Source organism: Pristiophorus japonicus, chromosome 1 (genome assembly GCF_044704955.1).
Source record: "Pristiophorus japonicus isolate sPriJap1 chromosome 1, sPriJap1.hap1, whole genome shotgun sequence".
Taxonomy (NCBI): Eukaryota; Metazoa; Chordata; class Chondrichthyes; family Pristiophoridae; genus Pristiophorus; species Pristiophorus japonicus.
The window spans coordinates 202,526,999-202,543,685 of record NC_091977.1 but is presented as its reverse complement, the minus strand read 5'-3'; the positions used below and the strand labels follow the sequence as shown (position 1 = coordinate 202,543,685).

The 16,687-nt window shown below is 46.5% G+C and overlaps 1 protein-coding gene across 4 annotated transcripts in view; it reads left to right on the top strand.

Moving 5' to 3' along the window:
- Nucleotides 1-16,687, top strand: part of uba6 (ubiquitin like modifier activating enzyme 6) — a 180,739-nt gene that overhangs the window by 80,414 nt on the left and 83,638 nt on the right. For all 4 annotated transcript variants that reach the window (XM_070886180.1, XM_070886172.1, XM_070886154.1 and 1 more), the window contains 3 exons: nt 7,869-7,992; nt 11,390-11,493; nt 12,255-12,317. In XM_070886180.1, the coding sequence (XP_070742281.1) occupies nt 7,869-7,992; nt 11,390-11,493; nt 12,255-12,317 (291 nt within the window). The remainder of the gene's footprint in view (nt 1-7,868; nt 7,993-11,389; nt 11,494-12,254; nt 12,318-16,687) is intronic.

The following is a 16,687-nucleotide window of genomic DNA, read 5'->3' as shown; positions in this document are numbered from 1 at the left end:
AGGGGCGATCACACTGCTGGGAGTGTACTATAGACCCTCAAACAGTTAGAGGGTGATTGAACAAATGTATAGGCAAATTTCTGAGAAGTGCAAAAACTGTAGGGGATTTCAACTACCCTAATATTAACTGGGATAAAATTAGTCTGAAGGGTATCGAGGGTGCAGAATTCCTAAAATGCATTCAGGAGAATGTTTTTAGCTATTATGTAGCAAGCCCAACAAGGGAGGGAGCAGTTCTGGATTTAGTTTTGAGGAATGAAGTGGAAGGGGTATCAGTGGGGGAGCATTTTGGTGCTAGTGACTATGGACCAAGCCCCGACCTGGATGCCCGTTTTTCGCGCCAGAAAGTGTGCCTAAAAAAAACTTACCTATTCTCCGGCTCCCTGCAGGCCCTCTGGGACTGGGCGCGGTGCAGCACCAGCTGTGGGGGGCGGAGCCAGGTCCCTGCGCTGAAAACAGTGCCGGAACCTCTGCACATGCGCGCTACAGTGGGCGCGCATATGCAGTAGCTCCAGGCGCCTAAAACTGTGGGAGGGGCCCGAAGCACGCAGCCCCTAGCCCTGGCCGAATGGCCTCACTGGGGCTGCATGCATAAGGCTCCTCCCACCCGACCGGAGCTGACACGTCCCCCGGCGACCCAACCTCCGCCCCACCCCCCCCAGCCCAGGACCTCCACGACCAACCCTCCCCCGCCCCCGAGACCCGACGCCACCTACCTGTAAATCCAGCCCAAAGTCTTGGGCCCGGCCGTTTAGCCTCCTTCTCTCCCTTCCCCCCCCCCCCCTCTCTCCCTCCCTCCCTCCTCTCTCCTTCCCTCCCTCCTCTCTCCTTCCCTCCCTCCTCTCTCCTTCCCTCCCTCCTCTCTCCTTCCCTCCCTCCTCTCTCCTTCCCTCCCTCCTCTCTCCTTCCCTCCCTCCTCTCTCCTTCCCTCCCTCCTCTCTCCTTCCCTCCCTCCTCTCTCCTTCGCTCCCTCCTCTCTCCTTCGCTCCCTCCTCTCTCCTTCCCTCCCTCCTCTCTCCTTCCCTCCCTCCTCTCTCCTTCCCTCCCTCCTCTCTCCTTCCCTCCCTCCTCTCTCCTTCCCTCCCTCCTCTCTCCTTCCCTCCCTCCTCTCTCCTTCCCTCCCTCCTCTCTCCTTCCCACACCCTCCTTCCCACACCCTCCTCCCTCCTTCCCACACCCTCCTCCCTCCTTCCCACACCCTCCTCCCTCCTTCCCACACCCTCCACCCTCCTTCCCACACCCTCCACCCTCCTTCCCACACCCTCCTTCCCACACCCTCCTTCCCACACCCTCCTTCCCACACCCTCCTTCCCACACCCTCCTTCCCACACCCTCCTTCCCACACCCTCCTTCCCACACCCTCCTTCCCACACCCTCCTTCCCACACCCTCCTTCCCACACCCTCCTTCCCACACCCTCCTTCCCACACCCTCCTTCCCACACCCTCCTTCCCACACCCTCCTTCCCACACCCTCCTTCCACACCCTCCTTCCCACACCCTCCTTCCCACACCCTCCTTCCCACACCCTCCTTCCCACACCCTCCTTCCCACACCCTCCTTCCCACACCCTCCTTCCCACACCCTCCTTCCCACACCCTCCTTCCCACACCCTCCTTCCCACACCCTCCTTCCCACACCCTCCTTCCCACACCCTCCTTCCCACACCCTCCTTCCCACACCCTCCTTCCCACACCCTCCTTCCCACACCCTCCTTCCCACACCCTCCTTCCCACACCCTCCTTCCCACACCCTCCTTCCCACACCCTCCTTCCCACACCCTCCTTCCCACACCCTCCTTCCCACACCCTCCTTCCCACCACCCTCCTTCCCACACCCTCCTTCCCACACCCTCCTTCCCACTCCCCCCTTCCTTCTCCCCCTCTCCCCCCTTCCTTCTCCCCCTCTCCCCCCTTCCTTCTCCCCCTCTCCCCCCTTCCTTCTCCCCCTCTCCCCCCTTCCTTCTCCCCCTCTCCCCCCTTCCTTCTCCCCCTCTCCCCCCTTCCTTCTCCCCCTCTCCCCCTTCCTTCTCCCCCTCTCCCCCCTTCCTTCTCCCCCTCTCCCCCCTTCCTTCTCCCCCTCTCCCCCCTTCCTTCTCCCCCTCTCCCCCCTTCCTTCTCCCCCTCTCCCCCCTTCCTTCTCCCCCTCTCCCCCCTTCCTTCTCCCCCTCTCCCCCCTTCCTTCTCCCCCTCTCCCCCCTTCCTTCTCCCCCTCTCCCCCCTTCCTTCTCCCCCTCTCCCCCCCCTCCTTCTCCCCCTCTCCCCCCCCTCCTTCTCCCCCTCTCCCCCCCCTCCTTCTCTCCCCCCCCTCCTTCTCCCCCTCTCCCCCCCCTCCTTCTCCCCCTCTCCCCCCCCTCCTTCTCCCCCTCTCCCCCCCCTCCTTCTCCCCCTCTCCCCCCCCCTCCTTCTCCCCCTCTCCCCCCCCTCCTTCTCCCCCTCTCCCCCCCCTCCTTCTCCCCCTCTCCCCCCCCTCCTTCTCCCCCCTCCTTCTTCCCCTCTCCTTCTCCCTTTCTCCCCCCTCCTTCTAGCCCCTCGAGCCTGCTCCGCCATTCAACAAGATCATGGCTGATCTGGCCGTGGACTCAGCTCCACTTACCCGCCCGCTCCCCATAACCCTTAATTCCCTTATTGGTTAAAAATCTTATCTATCTGTGACTTGAATACATTCAGTGAACTAGCCTCAACTGCTTCCTTGGGCAGAGAATTCCACAGGTTCACAACCCTCTGGGAGAAGAAATTCCTTCTCAACTCGGTTTTAAATTGGCTCCCCCGTATTTTGAGGCTGTGCCCCCTAGTTCTAGTCTCCCCGACCAGTGGAAACAACCTCTCTGCCTCTATCTTGTCTATCCCTTTCATTATTTTAAATGTTTCTATAAGATCACCCCTCATCCTTCTGAACTCCAACGAGTAAAGACCCAGTCTACTCAATGTATCATCATAAGGTAAACCCCTCATCTCCGAAATCAGCCTAGTGAATCGTCTCTGTACCCCCTCCAAAGCTAGTATATCCTTCCTTAAGTAAGGTGACCAAAACTGCACGCAGTACTCCAGGTGCGGCCTCACCAAATCCTATACAGTTGCAGAAGGACCTCCCTGCTTTTGTACTCCATCCCTCTCGCAATGAAGGCCAACATTCCATTCGCCTTCCTGATTACCTGCTGCACCTGCAAACTAACTTTTTGGGATTCATGCACAAGGACCCCCAGGTCCCTCTGCACCGCAGCATGTTGTAATTTCTCCCCATTCAAGTAATATTCCATTTTTCTGGTTTTTTTTCCCAAGGTGGATGACCTCACACTTTCCGACATTGTATTCCATCTGCCAAACCTTAGCCCATTCGCTTAACCTATCTAAATCTCTTTGCAGCCTCTCTGTGTCCTCTACACAACCCGCTTTCCCACTAATCTTTGTGTCATCTGCAAATTTTGTTACACTACACTCTGTCCCCTCTTCCAGGTCATCTATGTATATTGTAAACAGTTGCGGTCCCAGCACCGATCCCTGTGGCACACCACTAACCACCGATTTCCAACCCGAAAAGGACCCATTTATCCCGACTCTCTGCTTTCTGCTTTCTGTTAGCCAGCCAATTCTCTATCCATGCTAATACATTTCCACTGTGGCTAAGGTGGTTAAGAAGGCATACGGAATGCTTTCCTTTATTAGCCAAGGCTTAGAATACAAGAGCAGGGGGAGGTTATGCTTGAACTATATAAAACACGAGTTAGGCCACAGGTAGAGTACTACATGCAGTTCTGGTCACCACATTACAGGAAAGATGTGATTGCACTAGAGAGGGTACAGAGGATGTTGCCGGGAGCAGAAAATCTTAGCTATGAGGACAGATTGGATAGGCTGGGTTTGTTTTCCTTGGAAAGAGGAGACTGAGGGGAGACCTTATTGAGGTATATAAAATTATGAGGGGCCTAGATAAAGTGTATAGAAAGGGCCTATCTCCCATAGCAGAGGGGTCAAAAACCAGGGAGAATTAATTGATAGAAGGTTTAGAGGGGATTTGAGGGGAAATTTCTTCACCCAGAGGGTTGTGGGGGTCTGCCTAAAAGGGTGGTAGAGGCAGAAACCCTCACCACATTTAAAAAGAGTACTTGGATGTGCACTTGAGTGCTATAACCTACAGGGCTATGGACCAAGAGCTGGAAAGTGGGATTAGTGGGATAGCTCTTTGTCAGCTGACACAGACACGATGATCCTTCCGTACTGTAAACTTCTATAATTCTATGACCTATTGCTGATTGGTCCCCTTGGAGGATAAGCCACACCCTGAAGTTTCTCTGGAATGTGTGAATGGAACCGCCCAGCCTAACTTTGCACATTGTAACATGATCCATTTTGACTTCAGAAGTCAGAAAGGACACATCTCGAACACCGAGAGGACACATCCCTCCCCCAGCCAAAGTCCCTTACCTCAGTGCAAGTGCTGCCTCCCCCAGCTGAAGTCCCTTACCCCAGTGCAAGTGCATCTTTCCCCCAGCCAAAGTCCCTTACCCCAGTGCAAGTGCCTCTTTCCCCCAGCCAAAGTCCCTTAGCCCAGTGCAAGTGCATCTTTCCCCCAGCCAAAGTCCCTTACCCCAGTGCAAGTGCATCTTTCCCCCAGCCAAAGTCCCTTAGCCCAGTGCAAGTGCATCTTTCCCCTAGCCAAAGTCCCTTACCCCAGTGCAAGTGCATCTTTCCCCCAGCCAAAGTCCCTTAGCCCAGTGCAAGTGCATCTTTCCCCCAGCCAAAGTCCCTTAGCCCAGTGCAAGTGCATCTTTCCCCCAGCCAAAGTCCCTTAGCCCAGTGCAAGTGCATCTTTCCACCAGCTGAAGTCCCTTACCCAAGCACAAGTGCATGATCTTAGACCCTCCACCCCCCCCCCCCCCTCCATAGATGGGGCATTGTGTGCAGATTGTTAACCGGTTTATTGGGTATGAAGTGAATAATGACAGTGTCATAACTTCTGGATTTCATCCACTCCAACGATGTCCCTTGTAACACACACTGAGCTTTCCGAGAAATCGGGTGTGGTGGGTGTAAAATGGGTTGGAAGAACGTGATCCGTCTTCCCTGAGTTCCATCTCTCCCTCCGATCGATCCCCCCCACCCCCATGTCTCTCCCCACCCCCCACCCCCTCCCCCCCCATCACCGCTCTCTCTTTTCCACCCCACCCCTCCCGCCAACGTTCCCTCCCCCCACCAGGGCCCAGTCAGAGGCTCGGGGCATTGCAGCGCAGCGGGTGGCTCGGGGCTTGGTCGGCAACTTGGGAATGAACATGTTCGGGCCCCCACTTCCAGTTTCGGGCATTGGGAGGACGCATGCGCAGAAAGTCCTTGGTACAAATTTACTGGGGATGGAGGGCGGGGTGGGGGAGGGGGGGAATTCAGGAGTAGCATGCGCAGAAAGCAGTTAGTACAAATAGTTACTCTGTTTATTAATACAGCTGAAAATGAGTTTATCACAAAAAGTAAGTATTTTTAATAATTTCTCGTCAAGTGGTTTTCAAACTGGGGTCCGTGGACCCTTGGAGGTCCTCGAAGATGTTCAGCGGATCCGCGAAGCATTGATCAATTATTCGTTGGAGAAGATCATTGAAAAATTGCAGACTGTAAAAATGAACCAGAGAGGATCGGGGAGGAGGCGGGACCAGAGTATTCATGTGACCTCATTGGTGTCTGTTGGGGGGGAGGGGAGGCTGGCTGGCTGGTAATGCAGCGAAGCGCAATTTATTTGGAAAAGCTTTCCGTTGGGGCCCAGCTTTGTTTATTTTTCAGTCTCATGGGGAGGAGAGAAGTGGCTGAGACTAGCAGAGTGAGTAAAGGTGCAGAAGGTGGGCGGCCTTCAGTTTACAGCACTGCAAGTGGGAAGGGAAACGTCGCAATGCGCGAGGCCTTTCGGGGTAAATTCTTTGCACTGAGCAGTGGAGAAAGCAAATTAGATGACTTGAGGCTCCAGATTGTGGACTTGCATGTTGGAAATCTAGCGCAATGTTTTAAAAACTAGCACAAAAGATTGCAGAAACTCAATTTGCGTTTAAAATTCCTCGATCTTATGTGCTGGTTTGGCCGAATTTGGATGATTTGTGCTGAAAAAAACAGTGCAACCTAGCAGAAACTCCTACCCATTATATTTTGAATAGTCAAGTATTATTTTTGGGGGTTGAGGTAAGCTGAGTCTCTGGTATTAAGTTGGCTCCAAGATGGATGCGCCTTGTGATGGAAAATAGAACTAAAAGTCAACCCTCTTTGGCAGCCTCAGCGATTGGACAGTTAACTCAGATTGGTGCAGTAGAAAAATGACAGCTAATAATCAACAAGACGTCTTAGCTCATTTATAGACCTAAGGAGCTGAGATTCTTCCCACTCTGTGCCAGTTAATCCCATTAGCCAATGTGATATCAGGTAGGGGTATTTCTGGCTAGTAAGCTGTGCAATTTTAACTGGTCAAACTCCCAACAGTGCACTGGCACACATTTAGCTTTAGATCTTGCCAACCTGCACCTAACCCCTATCAACTTGGCAAGGTAGGGTACATAAGGCCTTACAAGGAGATTGTGTATACTCCATTTCAGGCTTTCTATGTAACTTGGTTTAGAAACGCTTAAGCACATTGAAGGGTTTCCCTGCATGCCAAACTTCCAGCGAACAGAAAAAAAGCAAGTTACATACAAGTGGGCCTTACTGCATTTTATATTTTTTTCATTTTGCCAATTTTCTTTTCATTGTTCTGCATGGTGCAGCATTTTCAGCTGAAATTACATGTAGGCAACCTTCTCCCAAGCCGCTGCTCTGTAGCTGATCACTGTATGAGGAAGTGTTTTATTGATGAGCTGTATAATACAAGGATGTGTGATCTGAGATATGTTCAATGGCCGTTATTAGGCACGAATTGCTGTGCTGACGCTGAGAATAAGAACATCTCTCTCTATTTTGGAGCTTGTAGAAAACTAGAGGCCAGATATTATTGTAGTGATGTTGCCACATGAACGTTTACTGCACAGGCATCAAATTCCTCTCTTCTTCAATGGCGGCTTTAACCTATTTTAAAATCACAGAGAGTAATGTGATACAAGTCTGTTGAGCATTTGCACAATAATTGTGTTACAGTAATTTCCATAATGCTACAAAGTTTCTTGGATGGAATAAATCATGCATTCCATGTACCTCCCTCGGAGTCAAGGATGACTTGCTTCCACACTAAAAATGAGTTCTCAGGTGACTGATGAATCCGAACCGGGACCTACAGCTTGTGTCACAGGTGGGGCAGACGGTGGTTGAAGGGACGTTGGTTGAAATGACGGGTGGGTGGGGTGCTTGGGTTGTCGTGCGCTCCTTTCGCTGTTTGTACTTGGCTCCCTCGTGCTCCCGGCGAAGAGACTCGAGGTGTTCGGCGCCTTCCCAGATGTTTCTCCTCCACTTTGAGCGGTCTTGGGCCAGGGATTCCCAGGTGTCGGTGGAGATGTTGCACTTTTTCAAAGCGGCAATGAGGGTGTCCTTGAAGCGTTTCCTCTGCCCGCCTGGGGCTCGCTTGCTGTGTCGGAGCTCCGAGTAGAGTGCTTGTTTTGGGAGTCTTGTATCGGGCATGCAGACTGTCCATCGGAGCTGATCGAGCGTGGTCAATGCTTCGATGCTGGGGATGTTGGCCTGAGCGAGATCACTGATGTTGGTGCGCCTATCCTGACAGTTCTCATGTTGTTGGCCACACTTATTTATATAAAGTAAAACATTCATTCCATGAGACTGTAAGCCTGGCTCAAACATAAAAAATATAGTATAAGCCCTTGGAGAATGAGGTTGTCATAATGAGTCTTTACATACTATCTAAAGACAGCACAGCTGGATGCACATGTTAATGCCTCTGACCTTTTCATTCACAGTCCAGTCCTGGAATCGTTACATGCATGGACAATCGTAACCATGGGTTAGAAACGGGACAGTTTGTGACATTTCGGGAAATCAACGGGATGACCGAGTTAAATAATTCGATGCAGCAAGTGACTGGTATGCTCTTTCACATGTGTGATATCAATTTGAATGGTGGCTATTTTAGAGGGGAATGTTACTGTAAAATGGAGTACTTTTAATGTGAAATACTTCTTTCCCCACCAAACCCATTTTGTTTTAGTTTTTCCATATGATTGTGATCTCACCCATTTATTGTACTAACTCCCCTGTCTTCTCAGGACAGGATCCAGCTATTTCTTAAGAGTCCAGTGTGCTGGCTTCTGACACCTTCCTGGCAATCTGTTCCAGCTATTGATTGACCTCTATGGGAAGAGACACATCTTGACATCTGTGCTTTCATAACCGTGAACCTGTGGTTAGCTTTTAGAAAGTGCTCCACGCACTCTCCTACATAGTAGGAGAAAGTTTATGTTTAATTGCTCATCTACATTTTATCATCTCCAGAATTGACTATTCCAATGCTCTCTTGATCGGCCTCCCATCTTTCACCCTCCATAAACTTGAGCTCATCCAATACTCTGCTACCTGTGTCCTAACCTGCACCAAGTCCAGGTCACCCATACCTCGTGCCCCCACCCCCCCCCCCCCCTTTGCTAGCTGACCTACATTGATCCACCAAAGTATTGATTTTAAAATTCTCATTCTTCTGTTCAAATCCCTCCATGGCCTCGCCTCTCCCTCTCTCTGTAACCTCTTGTAGCTCGACAGCTCTCAAACATCTCTGCACTCTTCCAGTTCTGGCCTCTTGCGCATCCCCCCCACTTCCTTCAGCCATCTCGGCCCTAAGCTCTGGTGTTCTCCACCACTCTCTCCTCTAAGATACTCCTTAAAACGTAGCTCTTGTCAAATGTCCCAATTTCTCTTCCCTTGCCTCGGTGTCAATATTTGCCTGATTATACTCCTGTGAAGCACTTTGGAGATGTTTTCCTGCGTTAAAGGCACTATATAAATGTGTGTTGCTGTCGCACATGGACACTGGTTCCACGTGAGGCAAAGACCAGAAGGAGCCCCAGATCTATCGATAGTCATCCTTCTGATTGGCATCCTTCTCAGTCCTGGAGATGTCAACAGATGGGAAAAAAAATAAGTACTGGCTAGCGACTGGCCTGGATTTTCCGGCAACGGGAAGATTGGCAATATAAATCTCGCTGTCTAGCACGCCGACCTTGCCGCTAACTTGCTTCAGATATTGCTGGTTTTCTAATTAGAAAATGGCACAGAAAGCATAGCGGCGAATCAGACACTCAGTACCTATCTACGAGCTAAACTGATGGCACATTCACCATCCAGAGCCATGAGCCGGTTTGAGTGAATGGAAATTTATTGAGAAGTTCTGTGTTTGCATGCGGCTGAAGACTGCAAATCTTTGGATGGCAAAAATTTACATGACATGCTGACTTTCCTCTGAGTTGATGGGCTTGAAATGTTTTTGAGGTATTTGAATATTAATTGATGCATAACTGATAGATGCATTAATATGCAATTTAGAGTAATTAGAAATGATAAGCTTGTGTTAGTGGCTTTAGAGAGGCTGAGCACAGTGAAGAAAACAGAGAAGGGGTCATTTACATTTTGAAAATAAACTCAAATGAAATAGGCCCTGGACATGTGGCATGGCAATATTAAAATTGAAAATTGCAGGTGCAAGAAGTTATAATAGTAACCTTTGTAGCAGTAATACATTTTTAACAATTGGGAGTTTAAAACCAATCTTGGAGCAATAGATCACACTGCTGCCAGTCTACTGCGACCACTATTTTTAAGTCTAAGTGACAACTGTGAGAAAAACAACTTAAATGCAGGAAAATAGAGGTGGGGCTAAAATGCAGGAAAACAGGGACGGGGCTATGATAACTGTTTTCGGCAAGGGTAACAGCGGAGATGTGGAAAACTCCAAGGGAAACACTGAGTGCGACAACTAATGGCATAAGCCACTTACTTCTTAATTTCCTCCTTTTGCACCATTCAAGGGTCCCCACGACTTAGATGCTATAATGATGCTAGTCTCCAGGAAAATCTGGGCCATTCATCCTGACGGCTTTACAATCAAAATCGTAAAAAATATTTCGTAGTCTGTTACGACTAAAGTGTTAATTCCCTTGTAGTTTGATCATAGTGTAGATGCTACAGCAGTGCAGTTTATGAACACAGACGATCTTCCTTTGATAAAGTCCCTTTCACGCCTTCAGGATGTTCAAAATCGCTTTCCAGCCACGACTTACTTTTGAAGTGTGGTCACAGCAGAGGCGAGGGCCCAGGGGCAGCACGGGCCAGCCCACACTGCGATATGTGTGCGCACTAGGTCCGTGCAGCAGAACAGGTCTCCAGTCGTCTTGGTTAATCCTTGCTACTGGACCAAGACCTAGCTCTGTCAAACCCGTGTGGTGGCTGGTGTGCAACGGTCACCACACGTTAAAAAAATCCAAGCACAAGCATCTTCCACCTTTCAAGATTTAGTTCGGACCTGGAATTTTAGGTCCATCATTGAAACACCTGTGAACTTTTTGACGTGGAAGCAAGTCATCCTCGATTCGAGGGACTGCCTATGATGATGACTATTGTTTTGTAGGCAAAGTGTAAAACTGACCCTTGATTCTCACGGTTTTGATCAGATGCACTCATTTCCTAATCCCAGGTGACTGAATCGCCTTTTTAAAAAATTAATTCTCGGGATGTGGGCATCGCTGGCAAGGCTGGCATTTATTGCTCATCCATAGTTACCCTCGGGAGGTGGTCTTGTGCTGCCTTCTTGCAGGGTTTGATAAAACTGAGTGACTTGGCTAGGCGACGTCAGAGGGCAGCTAAGAGTCAACTACGTTGTGTGGGACTGGAGTCACATATAGACCAGACTGAGTAACCACCACAGGTTATCTTTGCAAAAGGACAGTAGTGAAACAGTTGGGTTTTTACGACAGTCCAACAGCTACATGGTCACTTACTGATACTAGCTTTTTGTTTTATTTCCAGACTTTTTGTTAAACTGAATTCAAGTTCTCAAACTGCTAGAGTGGGATTTGAACTCGCTTTCTCTGGATTATTAGTTCAGGCATCTGGATAATCTAATAACATAACTACTACAATCCATGGGATATTTTACATCCACCATATGGGGCCTCAATTTAATGTGTTATCTGAAAGATGGCACCTCTGACAATGCAGCACTCCCTCTGTACTGCACTGAAGTGTTAGCCTAGATTATGTGCTCAAATCGCTGGAGTGGGGCTTGAAGCCACAATCTTCTGACTCAGGCAAGAGTGCTACAACTGAGCCAACTTTGAGCACGATTTTTGTTTTAAATTTTCATTGTTAAAATTGTGGAAATCATTAGCACATCCTTGTAATTAAGGTGTATTATTTTTGTGACTTGTACTGCTTCTGTTGTAAAGTACATTTTTAAGTGTATCAGCACAATCATTGTGACTTTTTCTTTCAGTTTTATCCCCATATTCCTTTCGAATTGGAGATACTTCAAACCTTACGCCATATTTACATGGAGGAATTGCTATGCAGCTGAAAATGCCCAAAAAATTTACATTTGTAAGTATTTTTTGTGAGATGCAGCACATAACAGCATCGAATTTTACATTGCCTCATATATATGAGAGACTTGAATGGGATTTAGTACCATCTCTTGCCCCATCTGAGATGATATGTGCCCAAATACTTGACCCATCAGTTATCAAAATAGTCTCTTCCATTATTAAATACAACACGCGAAGCAGGCAACATCACATGTACATACCGAGGTTTTCACTGAGAATTGCCCTGACCATATATATTGGGACTTGTATGGATTGTTACCATTTCTCCAAAGTGTACAATATTTCTATTTGTGTGTTTAATTTTTCCAGTTGGTAGTTAGACGAGTGCACCATTTGCAGGAATTGCAAAGATGCCTCATTTTGTCCATGTCATTCGGGGCAGTAGTGGAGGGCCTGTGTGATTCTGACGGAAGTTATGGTTTCCCCGCTTCAACCTCTGGGCTCAGAGCTTCCTTCTTGTTCAGTCAGATGTGCTGTGTGGAGGATGGTTGCATGGTAATCTCCAAAACCAATCTGCTAGTAACTGCATACAAAGCAGGGCACACCATGCATAATATTGCAATAAGTCATATACTACCATTTGGCTCTCTATTCAAATAACTGTTTACCCTAGTGAATTGGCCCAGGCTAAGAGCAGAGTCTGAACCCAATGTTTGATGTTATTTTCCCAGTTGCAATTAGTTGAACACTTCTCTCTAACTGTCTCTATCTTTCTAATTTCATTGATTTTTTTCCCCATTTCTTCCCTTGTTTTAGGAAAACATGGAGACACAGCTTGTAAATCCTCAGTGCTTGACAGTAGACTTCAGCAAACCTGAGGCAAGATTTCTTTTTTTTGCATCTGCTTGAGTTTTTGTTGTCATGTGTCATTGGTCCCAGAAAAGGCATCTTTTAAAGAGACAAACACTATTTGGTAGTGCTAACCTTGGAATTCTGATAGTCTGACTGAAACATATGTCTCCAAAGTACATCTGGCCAGTAGAACATATTCAGCTGGTACCAGCTGAATGAAGAAAATACAAAAGTCTCTGATAGGAAATGCAGACAGTTGTGTTGGAATTTTGACAGAAAAAAGGTTGGTGCGAGAGGGTATAGGAGAATTTAATTTTGTTGAGCTTGTTACATACGAATTCTAATTGACTTTCTACATTACCTACCCTTAAAAGAGGTTTCTATGTTGAAGTTGACTCAAGCGGAAAGGTCACTTCTGAACTGAACATGTGCATAATGAACATCCCTGGCCATGCTAAAAGATCTGATGACCAAATGGGTCCGGATTTCACTCCCTCTACTGGCCCAATATATTGTTGAACTCCTGTTACGGCTCTACAATATGTTTAAATTTCACTTTTCCTATTTCCCACGCCCCCTTTTCTCCTGAAGTCTTTGACTCTCACAGATCCATAGTTACGAATAGCCCTCTACTAATTTGCCCAAGTTGCAGTTCTTCATGTGTAAAATAAACAGTGAGTGACAGCAAGCTATTCAACCATGGAGAATGTTACGTATGTAAACTTGTATATACCTTGTACAGCCACCAGAGGGCTCATCCCATGGACTCAAAGGATTCCACAATCCCTTGGGAGCACAGGTACTTAAGGAGGCCTCACAGGCTGGAGAGGCACTCTGGAGACCTGCAATCAAAGACTTTGCTTTGAGCTCACAGTATCCAGTCAGACTCTTTTATTCATATACAACAGAGAACATCATGGCTGAGCCCAGTCCTGTTTTCCTCTCAGGTTCTTTTGCCCACAATCAGGATAAAACTGGGCTAATCTCTTCCACCATCCCCCACCTCCACCACCCCCCCTCCCCCCATTCCTTCCTTTTAACAGAATTTTCACAGTATCAAAGATTAGATATTCCAAAATTAACTCCATTTATATGGGATACATAGATTTCTAATATTGAACTTATTTTCAGGTCCCATGCACCAGTAGTGATAGGGTTGGCAGTTATCTATTTTAAACCTTGCAAAAGCTGAGTGTAGACAGTGATGAATGGAATTATGCGCATATTTTATAAGACAATTGTATTCACCTTTTGATATTTTATGAATTTAACCTTTCACTCCTTGAAATTTCTCCAGAGGGCAAATTGTGTTGATGTCAGCATTTTCCATTTTACACTAATGCAGCCTCTAATTGATCTGCTGGCAGTGCCACATTAAATATCAAATAACATTTAGATATTTTTTGATCAGAACTGAAGATCTTTGGGAATGTATTTTTCTTCATTTGAGACTTGCCCAGTTGTGTGTACTCAAATAAGAAGTGAATGACAAGTTATGTTTGTGTAGATCACAGTGAATTTTGAGGTGCTTATGATGTGAAATGGTAAGCTTGATCATGCAGTTTTAACCAAGGTTTGCTCTTGTTTTTTGATGGAAGTCAGGGGGTTCTTTATAATCAACTCAGTATATCATTCATTGATGTTATCCTCTGCATAACAAACGTATGCTCCAGTGATCCCTTGCTGCAAGAGCTTACTCCTAGTCCTCGATTACTTGTGAAGAATGTCCTCCTGGGGAAAGTAATTGCCAACCATTGAGCAGGACTCCAGCATGAATTAGGAGAGGACTGATAAGTGAAGAAGATCGGAAGGGGCAGGGTGTTTTTAATTACTTTAGATATGTTGACTTCAACGGGTAGAATTTTCACACATGCCCTTCAATCTGACCTTTAGTTAGAGAGAAAGTAAGTTTTATCAGTCACCAGGCAGCTCCTTATGACTTCAAAAAGCTCGAGGAGCCAAGGTTAATGGGATTGATGTTCTCCCGTTACCAACAGTGGCTTGGAGCCTCTAGTATCACTTAAATAGGGCTCAGTCAGTGAGAGAGCTGAATGAAGTAACCAACTGCAGCTGTATTTCCCTGGTCAACCGTACCAGTCAGACCTTGAGTCCCTTCTTAGAAACAGTATCTTCACTGCGAAGCTTCCATGTGCATTAACTAGTGACATGGCGATATATGCTGAACATCATTCAGGTGCATTCCCACTACAGCTGTAGCATTGGTACAAAGCAGTTGCAGCTATTGCTCTTGCAGTGTGAATGCAGTCCGAATGTGGAGTTAGACAGAGCGACACAGACCGTTAGTAAATTATCTGTTTACCAGCTCTGTGATGGTCTGTCAACAGAACTGATCTGTTTTAGTTACTTAATCATTTTGAAAAAGGAGAAATATACAAATCAAATGAGAAGATTGTTTCCCTTGTGGCAGATATATTTGCACTGTTAAGATTTTAGCCAATGCTGCATTGTACAGCAGCAAAATAGAGTAGCAGAGACAAGAAGTACAATGTTTGTACCACACCAGTGCGCAATGCATGTTGTTTAATTATAAGATATGAAATGTTAGTGTAACAAAGTTTGCATGAAACCTTCTCTGGCTGCATATTATACTGCAGTCTATCGATTTGACCTTGTTAAAGGGCACAGCATTGTCAATCTTAGGCATGGAATAGAATTTCAGACGGCTAAGTCATTGGATGTGGCGTCACGTTGAGCTTCCAGAGTAATGCGATCGTTGAATCAATAATGTGGTATAGTTGTTATGCGTTAAACGGTAAGGATGATGAAATGCCACTTAAACCTTTTGGTCTAGGATCCTGCATTTTGTGAGGTTGGTGATATTTATAGAGTGCTATTGTTTGATCCTGGAGTTTGTATTTCCAACAGAGTCTTAGAAATGTATGTTTGAACATATCGCTTTTTAAAATTATGGTGAAATGTGTTTTTAAAACGACTAGCTTAACGTCCATGCCTTTTCCTTAAAAAATGGCTTGGGGTTACAAGGATAATGCTTTGGGTCTAGGTAGAACTCTAGGGCAAAGGAGTAAACAATAATAGTGATCGAAGTGTGCAGAGCAAATTCTGTCAAACTACTAGTCCCATTGATTTTGTCCAATGATGTATCAGTGAACACGCTACAGATTGCTCTGCCTTTCTGATTTGTCAGTAAAATTAAGAAAACTAAAGTGTTTTGTTTACCATTTTACAAAGAATGTGTAAAATTCAGATACCTAAAATAAAGAACTTGCATTTTCATAGCACCTTTCAGAATCTCAGGAAAGTCCAAAATGCAGCAGAACCGATGAAGTACATTTGAAGTGTAGTCACTGTTGTAATGTAGGAAATGCGGTGGCCAATTTGCACACAGCAAGCTCCTGCAAACAGCAATAAGATAAATGACCAGATAATTTGGATTTATTGATGTTTGAGGGATAAACATTGGCCAGAACTCTTCTGCTCGTCTTCAAATGCAATTATGGGATCTTTTAAGTCCACCTAAGAGGGCAAAAGGAGGCTTGGGTTAATGTCTGATCCAAAAGCTGCCACCTCTGACAGTGCAGCACTCCCTCAGTACTGCATTGAAGTATCGAGCTAGATTTTGTGCTCAAGCCTTTGAAATAGGGCTTGAATCTAAAATCTTCTGGCTCAGAGACAAGAGTGCTTCCACTGATGAGGCTGACGCTTTAAGTTTAAATTAGCATCTCATTCACGAAAGGCATGGCTCCTGTGAAGTTTGGAATGAATGTTTAAACATGATGTGAGTGTGATTTTTATTGGTACAGTTGTTACTATAGTCTTTTTGAGGAAGGCATTAATTTGAACAGCTAAATCATACCATTCTAGAGAACTTTAATTGCACAATTTGGCATCTAGCTTGCCATGAAATCTAAACCTCCTTAAACTGAGATTGATTAGTAACATTTCTTATCAGAAAATATTTTAAGATGCTTTAAATAATAAAGCAACTGCAACAAGTAGATTTTGTTGGTGAATTGCAGTATTTCATTGCAACTTACAAGTAACCTCCCATTTTTGGAATTGCGATTATAAAATTGAAAATTGAACCCGAAAAGGAAAATAAAGGAGAGCGAGAGTGCTTGTGTTCAGAATACTCCCTAAATGTCAGTCGAGAAACACTTGCCCTGTCAATTCAGGTCTTTCTTCCTCGGCATCACTCGACAGTTGTTACTGATGGCAAGCAGTTGCCACTGTCTGGAGCAGCTCACAGGAGTCGCTACTTTGAGTCGGCCTCAAAGCCAAACCCGAGATGACCCAATCCCGGGAAACACGCTACAGGCGAAGTACACAGCATGCCCAGTCACAGTGCATGTTCTCCTACAACTGAGTGGTTCTAGAACAACTCACAGCAGACCAAACGAATGGAGCCACTTTAGATC